The sequence below is a fragment of the Anomaloglossus baeobatrachus genome, chromosome 4, assembly GCF_048569485.1.
Source record: "Anomaloglossus baeobatrachus isolate aAnoBae1 chromosome 4, aAnoBae1.hap1, whole genome shotgun sequence".
Classification (NCBI taxonomy): Eukaryota; Metazoa; Chordata; class Amphibia; order Anura; family Aromobatidae; genus Anomaloglossus; species Anomaloglossus baeobatrachus.
In genome coordinates this window covers 429,687,558-429,705,772 of record NC_134356.1, presented here as the reverse complement: position 1 = coordinate 429,705,772, position 18,215 = coordinate 429,687,558, and the positions used below count along the sequence as shown (strand labels likewise).

The following is an 18,215-nucleotide window of genomic DNA, read 5'->3' as shown; positions in this document are numbered from 1 at the left end:
CAACTTGTTAAATGTCCCATCCTGGTCTCCTATTGTGCCATTCCACACACGTACAAACGCACACAAACACAGTTTATGCTCACATTACCTTCCGTTCCCTCGCCGGTCTCCTGGAACTTGCAGATCACCTGTGCAAGACGTGATCGGGTAACCAAGGCGACCGATGCCGGACCTTCTGCACTCAGCGCGCTGACGTCAAAGGCAGGAGCCGTTTGCCTCTGATTGGCCAGTGCGCTGCCTTTGAGTAGCGCCTGACAGGGGAAGTTCCTCCTTCGCCGCAATGGTTACCAGATCCACATCCTGTGGAGGGAGGACCTTCCCCTGTCAGCCGCTACTCAAAGGCAGCGTGCTGGCCAATCAGTGGCAAGCGGCTCCTGCCTTTGACGTCAGCGCACTGGGAGCTGAAGGTTCGGCATCAGTCGCCTTGGTTACCCGATACATGCAAGTTCCAGGAAGCCGGCCGGGGAACGGAAGGTAAGGTGAGTATAATATGTGTGTGTGCGTGTTTGTTTGTGTGTGTTTGTACGTGTTTGTGTGTGTTTGTGTGGACTGTAAGAGCGGGTCAGAGCGCGGTGGATGTACGGAACAGGAAGTGTGTGCGATGAGTATTTTGCTCATACAGCAAGGCTTTCTCGTAAACCGAGTTACAAATTTACAGAAAGCTTTGCTCGTTAGGCGAAATACTCGCTAACTGGGTTACTCGTTAAACGAGGTTCCACTGTACGTCCAGAGGGCGGTCCTACAAAGGATTGACAGCTATTTCTGAAAGCGAGAGACTGCCAATCACTGCGTAGGACCGCACACTAGACTCATATGCATACAAACATCAGGGAATTCAAATAAAAATGTATATAAATCTGATCAGCTCCACCTACTGTATATCACCCTGCCTGCAGCTCAGATATCACTTCCAGCTTGACAGGTTCCCTTTAATGATATTTGGTCATAGGGCAGATTGGAGAGTCTCCCGCTGTACACACCGTAGTTGCCTTTCAGCGAGATACAGAATTTTGAGGACAAATAGGAGGCTCTTGTGGAACATAAAGGTCAGTTATAATTTCAATATGAGACAAGAGAATTAACAAAATGTAACTGGATGAACAAAAGAGAAATCTAAATCAAAATTTCGTGTGACAACCCATTGCCTTCAAAACAGCATCAAAGCATCCATTCTTATAGGTACACTTGCCCGCTTTGCATGACCTCGGCAGGGAGGTTGTGCCAAACATCTTGGAGAACCACAGATTTTCTGTGTATACAGACTTGGGCCAACAGGCATGGTCTGTAAGGCTGCTTTCACACATCCGGGTTGTGCTGAGCGGCACAATCCGGCTCAAAAACCTATGCAACGGATGCGGCGAAAAAAACGGATCCGTTGCATAAGTTTTTCCATGCGGCCCGTCCGGTTTTTGACGGATGCGGCTTGATACTGAGCATGCGCAGTACAGAAAATGCGGATACGGTTTTTGCCGCAGGACGCCGCATCCGGCGTCCATAGGCTTGCATTGTGAATCGCGCCGCATCGCGCCGGATCCAGCGCGATGCATTTTTTTCGCCACACAAAAAAACGTGCCAGGCAATGTTCCATCCGGCTGCCGCACGGGCTAAATATGCCGCATCCGGCAAAAAACGAACGCAACGCAAGGCCATGCGGCACAATACGGCACTAATGCAAGTCTATGCGGCAAAAAACGCAACCGGCCGCAAAAAAAAAACTGAGTGCCGTATTGTGCCGCACGGCAAAAACCGGATGTGTGAAAGTAGCCTAAGGTGATCTGTAGCTCAGTAACGTGGGGTTGTCATGGTGACGACCCAGGGTTGTCATAGCAGCGATCGGGTCCCTGTGATCGCATTACATGGACCCTATCACCAGTCTGCCTCCTGAATACTGCGATAGCATTAATCACAGCATTCAGGGGGTTAAAGTGCCAGACACCGCTTTGAGCAGTGAGAGGAGTGTCCTGGCTGTAACATCTGCCGGAGACCCAGCGGCGATCACAGGGGTACAGTGCCTGAACCTCCGCAATCGCCATAACTAAAAAAGAACTGCGTGTGAAAAAACATTAACAGCAAATCCAAAATCAATCGCGAATATCATACTGCACTACGCTAAACTTGGTAACCCATAATCATCAACCTTAATATGGTTGAAGTAAAGGACACAAGGCCTCAATGTAAAATTGATTTATTCAAACAACAAAAATTATCATATTTTGAGAATTTTTGTTGTTTGAATAAATCAATTTTACATTATTAAGGTTGATGATTATGTGAAATAACATGCACATGCAATAAATAATGCACGGGTTTTTTCAGCTGTGTTTTTCCTGCCAAACCATGCTTTTTTATGTGCAAAAGATCTGCACACAAAATACCAACGTGTGCACATAGCTTTAAATCATCAGTCCAGAGCAGCAGCTGGCATTTTTCTGTACGCCAGTTCATTCTTTTCATGCATGGTTGAGACACTTGGCTTTGAAGGTACGTTGAAGGTATTACTGTTCTTCCATGAAGACCACTTCTGTGTTTATTCCTGTTAAAACCCAAAAGCCATTATCTCAGAAAATTAGAATATGATATAAGACCAACTAGAAAAATTATTTTAAACTTAGAAATGTTGGCGTCTACTGAAAAGTCTGTACAGTAAATGCCTCAATAATTTGTCGGGGCTCCTTTTGCATGAATTACTGCATCAATGCAGCGTGGCATGGAGGCAATCAGCCTGTGGCACTGCTGAGGTGTTATGGAAGCCCAGGTTGCTTTAATAGCAGACTTCAGTTCGTCTGCATTGTTGGGTCTGGTGTCTCATCTTCCTCTTGACAATACTCCATAGATTCTCCATGGGGTTTAGGTCAGTCGAGTTTGCTGGCCAATCACGCACAGTGATACTGTGCTTATTAAACCAGGTATTGATACTTTTGGCAGTGTGGACAGGTGCCAAGCCCTGCTGGGAAATGAAATTTCCATATCCAAAAAGCTTGTCTGCAGAGGGAAGCATGCAGTGCTCTGAAATCTCCTGGTAGATGGCTGCGCTGACTTTGGTCTTGATAAAACACAGTGGACCTACACCAGCAGATGACATGGCTCCCCAAACCATAACTGATTGTGGAAATGTCACACTAGACCTCAAGCAGCTTGGATTGTGGCCTCTCCACTCCTCTTCCAGACTCTGATTTCCAAATGAAATGCAAAATTTACTTTCATCTGAAAACAACACCTTGGACCATTGAGCAACAGTCCAGTTCTTTTTCTCCTTGGCTCAGGTAAGACGCTTCTGGCATTGTCTATTGGTCATGAGTGGCTTGACACAAGGAATGCGACACTTGTAGCCCATGTCCTGGATACTTGTGTATATGGTGGTTCTTGAAGCACTGACTCCAGCAGCAGTCCACTCCTTGTGATCTCCCCAAATTCTTTAATGGCCTTTTCTCACAATCCTATTAAGGCTTCGGTTATCCCAGTTGTGCACCCTTTTCTACCACTCAACTTTCCATTAATATGTTTGTATACAGCACTCTGTGAACAACCAGCTTTTTAGCAATGACCTTTTGTGGCTTATCCTCCTTGTGGAGTGTGTCAATAATTGCCTTGTAGACATCTGACAAGTCAGCAGTCTTCCCCTTGATTGTGTAGCCTATTGACCCAGACTAAAGGTGGCTTTACACACTGCAACATCGCAAACGACATTGCTGTAATGTCACCAGTTTTGTGACGTAATAGCGACCTCCCCAGCGACATTGCAGTGTGTGAAACACATCAGCGACCTGGCCCCTGCTGTGAAGTTGCTGATCGCTACAAATCGTTCAGGACCATTCTTTGGTCCTTTGTTTCCCGCTGTGCAGCAAAGTCTCAGTGTGTAAAGGGGACTTAAAACACTGGAAACGAGTGATGTCACAATATCTGTCAATCACTATTCTCTGTCAGTCGGTCTCTCCCTCTCGGTCTCTATTCTCTCTCTGTCGGTCCGTCACTATCTCTGTCCCTCTCTCACAGTCTGTCGGTCATTTTCCCCTCCTCTCTCATACTCCCCAATCCCCGGCGCGGCGCTGCATGGCATTCACACTGCTGCGGCGGCTTTTAGTATTTTGAAAAAGCCGGCCGCTCATTAAACAATTTCGTATTCCCTACTTTCGCCGCCCACAGGCGCCTATGATTGGTTGCAGTGAGACACGCCCCCACGCTGAGTGACAGGTGTCTCACTGCACCCAATCACAGCAGCTGGTGGGCGGGTCTATACTGTGCAGTGAAATAAATAATTAAAAAAAACGGCGTGCGGTCCCCCCCAATTTTAATACCAGCCAGATAAAGCCATACGGCTGAAGGCTGGTATTCTCAGGATGGGGAGCTCCACGTTATGGGGAGCCCCCCCAGCCTAACAATATCAGTCAGCAGCCGCCCAGAATTGCCGCATACATTATATGCGACAGTTCTGGGACTGTACCCGGCTCTTCCCGATTTGCCCTGGTGCGTTGGCAAATCGGGGTAATAAGGAGTTATTGGCAGCCCATAGCTGCCAATAAGTCCTAGATTAATCATGTCAGGCGTCTCCCCGAGATACCTTCCATGATTGATCTGTAAATTACAGTAAATAAACACACACCCGAAAAAATCCTTTATTAGAAATAAAAAACACAAACAAATTCCCTCATCACCAATTTAATCAGCCCCAAAAAGCCCTCCATGTCCGGCGTAATCCACGGACCTCCAGCGTCGCTTCCAGCTGTGCTGCATGGAGGTGACAGGAGCAGCAGAAGACACCGCCGCTCCGGTCACCTCCACGCAGCAAATGAAGACAGCCGCGCGATCGGCTGAGCTGTCACTGAGGTTACCCGCTGTCACTGGATCCAGCGGTGGATCCAGCGGTGGATGCAGCGGTGGCCGCGGGTAACCTCAGTGACAGCTCAGCTGATCGCGCTACTCACCGCCGCTCCTGTCAGCTCCACGCAGCAACTGAGGTGAGTAGCGCGATCAGCTGAGCTGTCACTGAGGTTAATCGCGGCCACCGCTGGATCCACCGCTGGATCCACCGCTGAATCCAGTGACAGCGGGTAACCTCAGTGACAGCTCAGCTGATCGCGCAGCTGTCTTCATTAGCTGCGTGGAGGTGACAGGAGCGGTGGTGTCTTCTGCTGCTCCTGTCACCTCCATGCAGCACAGCTGGAAGCGACGCTGGAGGTCCGTGGATTACGCCGGACAAGGAGGGCTTTTTGGGGCTGATTAAATTGGTGATGAGGGAATGTGTTTGTGTTTTTTATTTCTAATAAATGATTTTTTCAGTTGTGTGTGTTTATTTACTGTAATTGACAGATTAATCATGGAAGGTATCTCGGGGAGACGCCTGACATGATTAATCTAGGAGTTATTGGCAGCTATGGGCTGCCAATAACTCCTTATTACCCCGATTTGCCAACACACCAGGGCAATTCGGGAAGAGCCGGGTACAGTCCCAGAACTGTCGCATCTAATGTATGCGGCAATTCTGGGCGGCTGCTGACTGATATTGTTAGGCTGGGGGGCTCCCCATAACGTGGAGCTCCCCATCTTGAGAATACCAGCCTTCAGCCGTATGGCTTTATCTGGCTGGTATTAAAATTGGGGGGGACCGCACGCCGTTTTTTTTAATTATTTAATTATTTATTTCACTGCACAGTATAGACCCGCCCACCGGCTGCTGTGATTGGGTGCAGTGAGACACGCCCCCACACTGAGTGACAGGTGTCTCACTGCACCCAATCACAGCAGCCGGTGGGCGTGTCACTATGGAGTATAGAAATAAATAAATAAATAGGCTGGGGGGCTCCCCATAACGTGGCGCTCCCCATCCTGAGAATACCAGCCTTCAGCCGTATGGCTTTATCTGGCTGGTATTAAATTTGGGGGGGAACCGCACGCCGTTTTTTTAAATTATTTATTTATTTATTTCTATACTCCATAGTGACACGCCCACCGGCTGCTGTGATTGGCTGCAGTGAGACACCTGTCACTCAGCGTGGGGGCGTCTCTCACTGCAACCAATCATAGGCGCCTGTGGGCGGGGAAAGTAGGGAATATGAAATTGTTTAATGAGCGGCCGGCTTTTTCAAAATAGTAAAAGCCGCCGCAGCAGTGTGAATGCCGTGCAGCGCCGCGCCGGGGATCGGTGAGTATGAGAGAGGAGGGGAAAATGACCGACAGACTGTGAGAGAGGGACAGAGATAGTGACGGACCGACAGAGAGAGAATAGAGACCGAGAGGGAGAGACCGACTGACAGAGAATAGTGATTGACAGATATTGTGACACATCACTCGTTTCCAGTGTTTGACTAGCTAGGTCGTTCTGCAGGTCCGGATCGCTATTGCGTCATTGGCCAGGTTTGCCTGTTTGAGAGCTCACCAGAGACTCACCAGAGACTTTGTAGCGATCCCGGCCAGGTTGGGATCGCTGGTGGATCGCTGGTGGGATCGCTGAAAGTCTCAGTGTGTAAAGGGGCCTTAAGGGACCATTTCAAACACTTAGGAATATTGATGAGCAAGTTTCAAAATACTCGGATTTGCGATACTCTTATGAGTACTGTTTAATACTGGCATATTAATTCCGAATAGCGTGTGTAATACAAGTCAATGGGGAATACTCGCAAAGTAACGAGTAACCCGAATGCCGTACTATTCGTGCGAGTAGCAAATAGTGCGGAATTCAGGTTTCTCGTTACTTTGCGAGTTTTCCTCATTGACTTACATTACACACACTATTCGGAATGAGTACGCGAGTATTAGACAGTACTCATTATGAGTACCGCAAATCTGAGTATTCCGAAACTCGCTCATCTTTACTTAGGAAGCCTTTGCAGGTGTTTTGTGGTGATTATTCTAATTTTCTGAGATAATGACTTTTGGGTTTTCATTGGCTGTAAGCCATAATCATCAACATTAACAGAAATAAACACTTGAAATAGATCACTCTGTAATGACTCTATATAATATATGTGTTTCCCTTTTTGAATTGAATTACTGAAATAAATTAACTTTTTTGATGATATTCTAATTTATTGAGATGCACTTGTATATAGACATATATTAAAAACAGTATAGTGTTAGAGAGGGCAAATTGTCTTGAACTGTCTACTAAAAATCATCTTTTGAAAAATCCATTAGCACGAGTACATTCTGAGTAAACGCTAAACTACGTGAGCCTTTCTATGTGGCAATATGATTGTAGTGGATCTTCTCATCACCTTCTTTAGACACGTAATTAGGATTCTCTGCTTGCTCCATTAGCTATGACACACTGTTAAGGATAAAATATGTCTCACCTCCTAAGCCTTTTCCTATATGGCACCCATTCAATTTAAGTCCGAATGTATACGAGTCAGATGCATGTAGCTCTCCAGCACACTATTTTCTATATCACTGAATTGCTGTGTGGGTGTAATCTTTTCAATCCTTTACAGTCTGATGTGGATTAATTGCCGATTCTTGTTCAAAACATGGCTACATGTGGGGGGTTAGTGCCATTGTGAGGCCTGTGTTGTAATTATGTACCTAATTTTCTTGTAATCTTATGGCACATTTTTTCACCCATTGTTTGGATGACATTCAGTTTTAAAAAATAAACAATAAATAGATTAAAAGAAGGTAATAATATTTCCACCACTATACACAGTACCGATTGTTGGTGAATCCACTTGATCCCCACCAACATGCCTAGCGTCTATGGTCAGACTAAAGGCTGCTTTACACACAGCGACATTGCTAGCGAAAGCACCCGCCCCCGTCGTTTGTGCGTCACAGGCAAATCGCTGCCCGTGGCGGACAATATCGCCGGTACGCGTCACATGAACTTACCTTCCTAACGACGTCGTTGTGGCCGCCGAACAACCTCTTTTTTTAAGGGGCCGGTTCGTTCAGCGTCACAGCGACGTCACACGGCCGGCGTCCAATAGAAGCGGAGGGGCGGAGAGCAGCGCATGAACGTCACTCCCACCTCGTTGCCGGAGGACACAGGTACGGTGTTGTTTGTCGTTCCCGGGGTGTCACACGTAGCGATGTGTGCTGCCTCAGGAACGACGAACAACCTGCATCCCAAAAGAGCAACGATATTTTGAAAATGATCAACGTGTCAACGATCAGCGATTTGGTGAGTATTTGGGATCATTAGCGGTCGCTCTTAAGTGTCACACGCAACAACGTCGCTAATGAGGCCAGATGTGCGTCACGAATTCCGTGACCCCAGCGATAGCTCACTAGCAATGTCGTTGCGTGTAACGGGGCCTTTAGTCTATATGCTTCTCGGTGGTATGTACAAACACAACATGACTCAGACTGCGTTCATCCCCATCATAGAGTTTAAGAGACTCAAATGTAGATTCAATTACGTCTGATGGCAAAGATAACTCTTTATGCATATGCAATGCTATTTTGTTATAAAAATGAAGGAAAGCTCTTCCTGATAAATTCCATTATAAATCAATAGGGTTAGGTAGGAGCTGTTGGTATCAGTCCTGTATGATGGATCCGGCACTGCATCCGGGTATCTTATGGTGTCTCTTTACAACATTTTATAACATCCACTAAGCACAGCTTCCTGCTTTCAATAAAATCCTTAATATTACAACGTCCAATATGGAAAGTCACCTAAATACCGTATTTTTCGGACTATAAGACACATCCCCCCCCCCCTCCCAATGTTAGGGGAAAGTGGGGGGTGCGTCTTATAGTCCGAATGTATGCTAAGGGGAATGAGGGTGCTGCGGTGGAGAGGGTCATCGGCGGCATGAGCAGGCTGTAGCAGCGCTTACAGTTACCACGTGCGCCCCGCTCATTAGCCTCTTTTCATATACATCCTCCCGTCTATCATGTCTCAGTGCTGAAGCCGGCGCTGACAGGTGGGTGGGATGATGAGCGGGGGATGCGCGCAAAATTAACAGCCGGCCTGCATGATCACCCCTGGCAACTACAGCCTGGAGTGATGATGTGCGGCTGTATTCACTGCCCCCCGCGCATCATCATCAGCGCGGGGGGGGGCAGTGAATAAGTATACTCACCGGCCACCGATCCCTGCACCATCGCGATGTCCTCCTGTCTGCCGGCCGCTGCTGTGTGTGGAGAGTGCGCACAGTGATGATGTCATCCCTGTGCGTACCACTCTCCACACACATTAGCAGGCGGCAGACAGGAGGACATCACGATGCTGCAGGGAACGCTCCACACAGGTCAGTGGCGCTGCTGGCACAGACAGGAAGAAGAGCGATGCTACGTGGAGCAAGGAAAGGCGAGTATAAACATTTATTTTTTTGTGTGCCACAGGATGTGGGCCATATACCAGGATGGGGTATATAGCAGGATGGGGGTATATAGGAGGATGGGGTATATACCAGGATGGGGTATATAGCAGGATGAGGGTATATAGGAGGATGGGGGTATATACGGTACATGGATATGGGCACATACCAGGATGGTGGACATACAGTATATACAAGGATGGGGATCATATACAAGGCAGGAGGATCATTACCAGGATGGGGTACCTTAGTAGAGAATTTGGGGACATTACCTCCCTAACAGTGTCAGCAGCAGATCCTCGCCCCATAACAGTGTGTCATGACCACATTTGTTGCTTAAAATTTTATTTTCCTATTTTCTCCTCTAAAACCAGGGTGCGTCTTATAGTCCGAAAAATACGGTACCTCCATAATAATTCAAAACCATACAGAGGAACGGTAGAGCCCCATAGAAGTGTACAGATGCCATAATGTGTCTCTTCATTACAGAAATACAGTATAATATACAGTCATGTGCGTAAGCTCCTCAGGTATTTATATGAATACGGCCCGATTCTACGCATGGGGTATTCTAGAATTTACGTATTGTGTAGTTAATGTATGATTTTTGTTATATATATATATAGATGTTGTTGTCTGTAGTTAGCAAGTGTTTGTGTAGGGGCTGTACATGTTCTGGGTGTTGTCTGGGTGTGGCGGGGGGGTGAGAGCGGTGTTGTTTCTGTGTTGCGTTGTGTGTCGTTATTTGTGGAGCGCTGTGTGTCTGTATCGTTGTGTATGTGTGTTGCGCGGTTTGTGTGTGTGTGTGTGTGTTTTGGGGGGAGCTATATTTTGTGCAATGTGTGTGTTGTGCGGTATGTGCGTATATTTGTGTGTGCCGCGGTGTTTGTGTGTTGGGTGTTGTGTGTGTGCGGCGTTGGTGTGTGTGGGTGTCTGTGTAGGGCAGTGTTTGTGGTTCTCAGTGTGTGTGTGTGCAGTGCGTGTGTGGCAGTGTGTGTGTGTTTTGGGGGGAGGTATGCACCCCACATCGTACTCCATCCCCCATGCTGCGCACGCCCCATCGTGCTCCATCCCCCATGCTGCGCATTCCCCATCGTGCTCCATCCCCCATGCTGCGCACTCCCCGTCGTGCTCCATCCCCCATGCTGCGTACCCCCCATCGTGCTCCATCCTCCATGCTGCGCACTCCCCATCGTGCTCCATCCCCCATGCTGCGCACTCCCCATCGTGCTCCATCCTCCATGCTGCGCACTCCCAAACGTGCTCCATCACCCATGCTGCGCACTCCCATCGTGCTCTATCCCCCATGCTGCGCACCCCCCATCGTGCTCCATCCCCACTCCCCATTGTGCTCCATCCCCCATGCTGCTAATTCCCCATCGTGCTCCATCCCCCATGCTGCGCATTCCCCATCGTGCTCCATCCCCCATGCTGCGCACTCCCCATCGTGCTCCATCCCCCATGCTGCGCACTCCCCATCGTGCTCCATCCCCCATGCTGCGCACTCCCCATCGTGCTCCATCCCCCATGCTGCGCACCCCCCATCGTGCTCCATCCCCCATGCTGTGCACCCCCCCATCGTGCTCCATCCCCCATGCTGCGCACCCCCCATCGTGCTCCATCCCCCATGCTGAACACTCCCAATCGTGCTCCCATCCCCCATGCTGTGCACTCCCCATCATGCTCCACAGTCACACATCAGACAGTAAACACGCACACATCTGATCGCATACACTCACACACACACCCCACTTCTCCCTGTGGGCGGTCCCGGCAGCTGTGCTGCACGCCGTGCTCCTCTGCGACACTCACAGATCCGATCGCATACACTCACACACACACACACTCACACACATCCGATCGCATACACTCACACACACACACTCACATCCGATCGCATACACTCACACACACACACACACATCCGATCGCATACAATCACACACACACTCACACACATCCAAGCGCATACACTCACACATATCCGATCGCATACACTCACACACACACTGACGATATCGCACATACGCGCTGACACAATCACAACATCCGGAGATACCACATGCTTCCGGCCATGTGATCCTCCGGCAGGTCCTGGAAGATCACTGCACAGTATCGCCGCCGAGAAGCAAGCGATATCCCAGGATGTTGTGAGTATGTGGATGCGATCTGATGTGTGTGTGAGGTGTGTGTGAGAGTGAGTGTGATCTGATGTGTGTGTGTGTCTGTTCTTATGTGTGTGCGTGTGTGTGTGTGTTCCGCCGCTGCAGGACGTGGATGCGATCTGATGTGTGTGTGAGAGTGAGAGTGAGTGTGATCTGATGTGTGTGTGTGTGTGTCTGTTCTTATGTGTGTGTGTGTTCCGCCGCTGCAGGACCTTGATGCGCTCACCTCGGGGCGAGAAGCCATTCCGTGTGGGGGGATAGAGCCTGGGCGAGTGGCCAATCCGTGCGGGGGGGCGGAGCCGAGCCAATCCGTGCGGGGGGGCAGGGCCATGGCGAGCCCAGCGGCCAATACGCTGTTTGTCACCGTAAGGACATGGCCAATCCGTGCGGGGGGGACGGACCCGAGGCGAGGCGAGCGTCCAATCCGTGCGGGGGGAGGAGCCAAGGCGAGAGGCCAATCCGTGCGGGGGGGGCAGGGCCATGGCGAGGCCAGCGGCCAATCCGCTGTTTGTCACCGTAAGGACATGTCACGGTAGGGACACAATTTTGGAGCAAGACAGACAGACAGACAGACAGAATAAGGCAATTATATATATAGATTAATACTGAACATGATTAAAGGAAATCTGCCCCAGGTTTTACTGAGAGCAACATAATATAAGGGCAAAGATTATGACTGTAGCTGTGGGTCACTTCTTGGGCACCTTGCTGCAGTTTTGATGTAATCACTGTTTTATCTGCTCATGCTATCAACCATGTGCTCAATCTAACCCCACCTGTATTACTGATTGAAATCTGTCTGCTTACACTGTTCATATTCAGAAAGCTGTCAATCAGCGGTGGGGAACGGAACGGCAATAGCCAAAGCTCAAAAGAGGGGCTCATCATAGAGAGAACTAGCAGAGATGTAGCAAATTCATGAAACTATTTGTTCCATAAACAATGTTCAGTTTAATCAATAGATCTTGGAATAATAATAATTTACATGATTGGATGTGTTTAAAAAAATGTTCCTGTGCTGAGATAATCTTATACATGTGCCGTGCTATGTACTGTGTAATGGTTGTGTCTGACTGTACAGGGATATGGTCTGATCATATCCCATCTCCTGGGTAGGGGAAGAAGTAAAAGAGAATAAATGGACAGGACAGCATGGAATCACAGCTGATTCTTTCTGTGAGGTAAAACATATCTCTGCTTGTTTTTAATAAAAAAGAAACATTATTACAGCATAGGAAAATTATCTCATCATCCCAGCACAGGAACATTTTTTAACACGTGCAATTGTAGAACTTACCTTTATTCCAAGAGCTATCAATAAAAATAAAAATTAATTAAAATTAAGTTTTCATGCGACAATCCCTTTAATGGAATCTGTCCAGGTTTAACTAAGAGCAACATACTATAAGGGCAGAGACCACGATTGTAGCTGAGGGTCACTTCCTGGGCTCCTTCCTGTAGTTTTGATAACATCACTGCTTTATCTGTTCATCCTCTCAATTATGTGCTCAGTCTAAAACCGATTGTATTACTGATTGACATCGGTCTGCTTACACTATGCATATTCAGAAAGATGTCAATCAGTGGTGGAGGGCAGAATTGTCTACAGCTCAAGAGTGATCTCATCATTGAAATGCCCCGATTCATTAAAGTGAGTTGTCCCACAAACATATAGATATTAATCAATAGATCTTAAGAATAATAAGAAGTTCCAAAATTGGATGAATTAAAAAACTGTGTTCCCCTGTTGAGATAATCTTATAAATGTGTTCCTGCTATGTTAACCTGTGCAGTGCTGCTCCAGTTTATGTTTGGCACACACCACAGATACTTGCCCGGGGAATACGGTAAGCATAAGTCACTTGTGATAAGTGAGTATACAGCAGGGGCTCACACTGCGGCTCTATGAGACAACACATTTCCCTGCCTGAGGTAATACAGGAGTGAGTGTTTCTGCTGAGTCTTCAACCCTCTGACCTCATAAATCAATTCAGTGATGTGGGAGATGCATTGGTCGCTGACCTCATATGTCACTGACTTCATTTATGATAAGTTTAGAGGACTAGCGATGGGGCAGAAACATTCACACCTGTGATAAAACCAACAGAAAAATGTGTTACCTGCGAAAGTAGCAACTGCAGGTCCCTGCTGATTTATCTGTATACACACTTATCATAACTGGCTTATTTTTCCTCCCCTCCACAGGACATGTGGTAAGATCAGACCATGTCTCTGTACAGTCAGACACGCACATTACACAGTACACAGCAGGGACACATACAGTGTGTCCACCCATATCCTGTCCATTAACTTGAGAACGGCAGTAGCTATAGGAATAGAAGTGGTGTCTAGGTAAAGTAAAGTAGCCATGCGCTACGCAATGAAAACTCCTATAGCGCCACCTGGTGGAAAACAACGGACTTAGCATTTTTATCTCAAAAACGGAACGAGATAGAGAAAAATAAAGTGAATAAAAAATTGTAGGGCATCATCAATTCAATACGAATCGACACCTTGCATACAGAAATGCTATTATATGAAACCCATGACCCCCCCCCTACCCCGAAACATTGAATGCTGGTCATGCATATGGCACTCATTTAACTTTGATGCTCAAAGTGGCCACCATCAGCTGCAATGCACATCTGGACTCTGGACAGCATACTGTATCTTGCTGCACGTTGTACAATATGGTAGGTGACACGTTTGCACAAGCATCTGTAATACATCGTCGTAGGTCCTGCAATGTTGGTGGAGGGGTCGCATACACCTGCTGTTTGATGTGATCTCACAGAAAGAAGTCCAATGGGGTCAGGTCAGGTGAGCGTGGAGGCAACTCCACAAAGCCACCATAGAGGCCACTCCACAAAGCCACCATACCCAATGACTTGTAGGAAGGTCTCCATGAGGTATCACTTCACATCCGCAGCCTTGTGAGTTTTACATGTTCTAATCATAGCATTTCTGTATGCAATGTGTTGACTCGTATTGAGTTGATGATGCCCTACAACTTTGTAATTCACTTTTTTTCTCTATCTTGTTCCGTTTTCGAGATAAAAATGCTAACTCTGTTGTTTTCCACCTGGTGGCGCTATAGGTGGTTTCATTGCATAGCACATGGCTACTTTACTATACCTAGACACCACTTCTATGCCTATAGCTTCCACCGTTCTCAAGTTAATGGTGGTGGACAGGATATGGGTGGACACACTGTATATAAGATTTCAGCACAAGAACTCATCTGTATACACACTTATACTGGCTTCATCTGTATACACACTTATACACTGGCTCCTCCTCTCCCCAGGAGATGTGGTATGATCAGACCATGTCTCTGTACAATCAGACACGCACATTAGACAGTACTTAGCAGGGACACATATATAAGATCTCAGCACAAGAACTCAACTGTATACAGACATCATAACTGACTTATTTTTCCTGCCCTCCCCAGGAGATGTGGTATGGTCAGACCATGTCTCTGTACAATCAGACACGGCCATTACACAGTACATAGCAGGGACACATATATAAGATCTCAGCACAAGAACTCATCTGTATACACACTTATCATAAGTGGACTATTTTTCCTCCCTTGGCCAGGAGCTGGTATGATCAGACCATGTTCCTGCACATTACACAGTACATAGCAAGGGCACATATATAAGACGATCTCACTACAAAACCCTTTTTTTTTTTTAATAAAACACATCCAATTGTGGAAATTATCATTATTCCAAAATCTAATAATTAAAACGTACTTGGTTTATGGCCAAATTTCTTTAAGTTATTTATGCAATAAAACACCTTAATAAGTAGCTACATTTCTGCGCAACTTGGAAACTGTGCAAAAATTCAGCCACTTTTGGCTTTTTCCATAAAATGGGCTGAGCATCATCAGGACAGAGTGTAGCTATGTCCACCCGTCTAATACATGAAAAGTTATTCTATAGGCAGCACGGTGGCTCAGTGGTTAGTCTTGCAGCGCTGGGGTCCTGAGTTCAAATCCCACCAAGGACACCATCTGCAAGGAGTTTGTATGTTCTACCCATGTTTGTGTGGGTTTCCTCCATACTCCAAAGACATACTGATAGGTACTTTAGATTGTGAGCCCCAATGGGGACAGTGTTGCTGATATATGTAAAGTGCTGTGGAACTAATGGCGCTATATAAGTGAATAAATATGATTATTACTTTATCAAGATACCCAGTAAATGACTCAGTGTTATTATCAGCGACTCTGTCTATACTTTATGCTGTTATCAGATACGGCTGCGAAAACCTGATGACAGGTTCTCTTTACCATGCTCCTTCCTTCTTCAGCCGGCTTACATTGCTGAATTCTGTAGCAACATACTCATAATGTCCATCACCGACACACTTAGAATATAGGTAGTTTACCAAAAAAATAGGAAAATAATCATACACAATAGGTTAAAAGCAAATGTAATATTTTTTGAGTGTTGTAGCCCTAGATATGAGTGACACTGGACCTGGTACTGACAGACAAGGACACTGTCAGGATGTATTCCCCAAGTGAGCAGATTAGAAAGCGTTCTCTTACTTTGGTGTGAAGTTTGGCAAACTGCTTGTCATCCAGCAGCGTCTGTGTGTAAACTCTTCTCTTATAGCGGAACTAAAAAAGATAGAAAAAACAGGTTCAGGTAATGTATATGTACTTTTGTTTCATAATGATCAGCATCACTCACACATTATTATTTATTATTTACAATAATAAACAGGCATTTATCTACTTTTTTAGGGTTAAATGGAATTTGTCAGTAGGATTTCACCCCCCCAAACTATTCATATGCACATGTAACTCTTCAGCAATACCTTTATATGGCCAATCCATTCCTCCATTGCTGAAAAATCAGCATTTGATTTGCTATGCAAATGAGAGGGCAGATCTGAAGCCTCTGTCACTCCAGCTCTATACCCCACCAAGCACCGCCTCTTCCTGCTTGACTGATAGCCTTTATGCTGAGTGACTTCACATAAAGGAGGTGTCAGTCAAGCAGGAAGAGGCGGTGCTTGGAGGTGAATAGAGCTGGAGTGACAGAGGCTTCATATCTACAAATAGCTATTTCCATATCAGTTCAAAAACTGAATTCTCAGTAAGGCTATGTGCACACGCTGCGTTTTTTTGACGCTGCATTTTTGTGCGTTTTTTGGCCGCTAAAAACGCACAAAAACGCACCCGCGGCAAAAAACGCATGCGTTTTTACTGCGATTTGGTGCGTTTTTGGCTACGTTTTGCGGCGTTTTTGATCTCTGCGTTTTTCTGCGTTTTTCCAATGCATTGCATGAGGGGAAGTAAAAGTATTGACATGTCCATTTTATTTTTTTTTTAAGCTCAAAAACGCAGCTTAAAAAAAAAGTTGTGTGCGGACAGCAAAAATGAAAACTCATAGACTTTGCTGGGGGAGCAAAGTCATGGAGTTTTGAGACCAACCCCACCCCCCCCCCCCCCCCGAAAAACGTGCAAAAATGCTGCGAAAAACGCACTGTGTGAACATAGCCTAAAGGAGAAATGAACTGGCCATGTAAAGCTATTGCTGGGCCAGTCTTTGAGAGAGCTACATGCACATATACAAATTCTCTGGTGTTGGGGGGAGAATCACGCAGATAAATTCCATTTAAAGCTACATAAAGAGCCTTGGAAAACGTAAAACTAAAATTAACAAAATCATTAATCTACACACACACATTATGTAACAGAAGACCCTTACCAACATATCTGACCTGCAACAAAATCAAAAAGTTTTTCTAATTGAGAAATTTAAAAGCCATCACTTATTTTTGTTAAAACCTGAAACCTTGAAAATGGCCCTAAAACCATGCAGAATGGCAATTATATCAGAACAAGAGACTTCATTCCCTGCACAACTGCAGTAAGCGCAATATATATCTTTATTAAAGGGAATCTGTGGACAGGGTTTTGCTATGTTATCTGAGGAGTACGTGTTGTTGGAGCTCTAGGAGTTAAAACACAGAATTCAACAATGTGTCACATGTCAAGCTCCTGTGCTGCTGTTTAGTTAAACTGAGTGTTTTATCACTAGGACAGTATCAATGCTGTTACTAGCTGACTCGTGCCATGTTGTCCGACTCCATCCCTTCTTTTGATTAGCACTTCACGGTTTATAGAAATGTGCATACATAGCCTGGTGTGGGCAAGGGCAGTGTTTTCAGCTATGCTACAAGCTAAATCTAAAAACTTTGTCACAGCCACTGCACCCAGTAATGTAAGTGATACATAGTTAGGTTCGGGCACTCCTTGCCTTCATCATGCTGCTCTCAGATGAGGTAACAAAAAACAGCTGACAGATTCCTATTAAAGAAAATGGAATGGGTATTTTACAATACTTGTCTCTTAACACCACTCAAACATTTAGCTCTGGAGTGGCACATTCAGTGTAAGCCCCCTCCCCCCCCTAACATATACTCACCTTCTGGTTGTGTCATAGTTTTTCAGCACCGTACTGGTCACACAGTGCCATCTCATGCCCGTAACTTCTGACCGCCTGGAAGTCAAAAGTTACGGCACAAGCTCTCAATGCATCTCTATAAGAGCAAAATAATGCTCTCATAGACTTGTATTGAGTTATGACCTCCGACACGCTCCATAAAATACTGGAGCTGCCGGCAAGTAACAAATCACAGGAGACTGAACAGAGCAATGCTGGAAAAAGATGGACACGGCAGCAGGTGAAAATAATATAGGGGCAGGGGACTTACATTTAGGGCTGCTTCTCACTTGCGAGTTTCTCGCAGTAGAGCAATGCGAGAA

At 46.3% G+C, this 18,215-nt stretch overlaps 1 protein-coding gene across 1 annotated transcript in view; it reads right to left on the bottom strand.

The window, feature by feature from the left end:
• The window catches only part of SHANK3 (SH3 and multiple ankyrin repeat domains 3), a 617,492-nt gene that overhangs the window by 306,062 nt on the left and 293,215 nt on the right, over positions 1-18,215 (bottom strand). Inside the window, 1 exon segment of the mRNA XM_075345440.1 lies at positions 15,987-16,058. Coding sequence (XP_075201555.1) covers positions 15,987-16,058 — 72 coding nt within the window.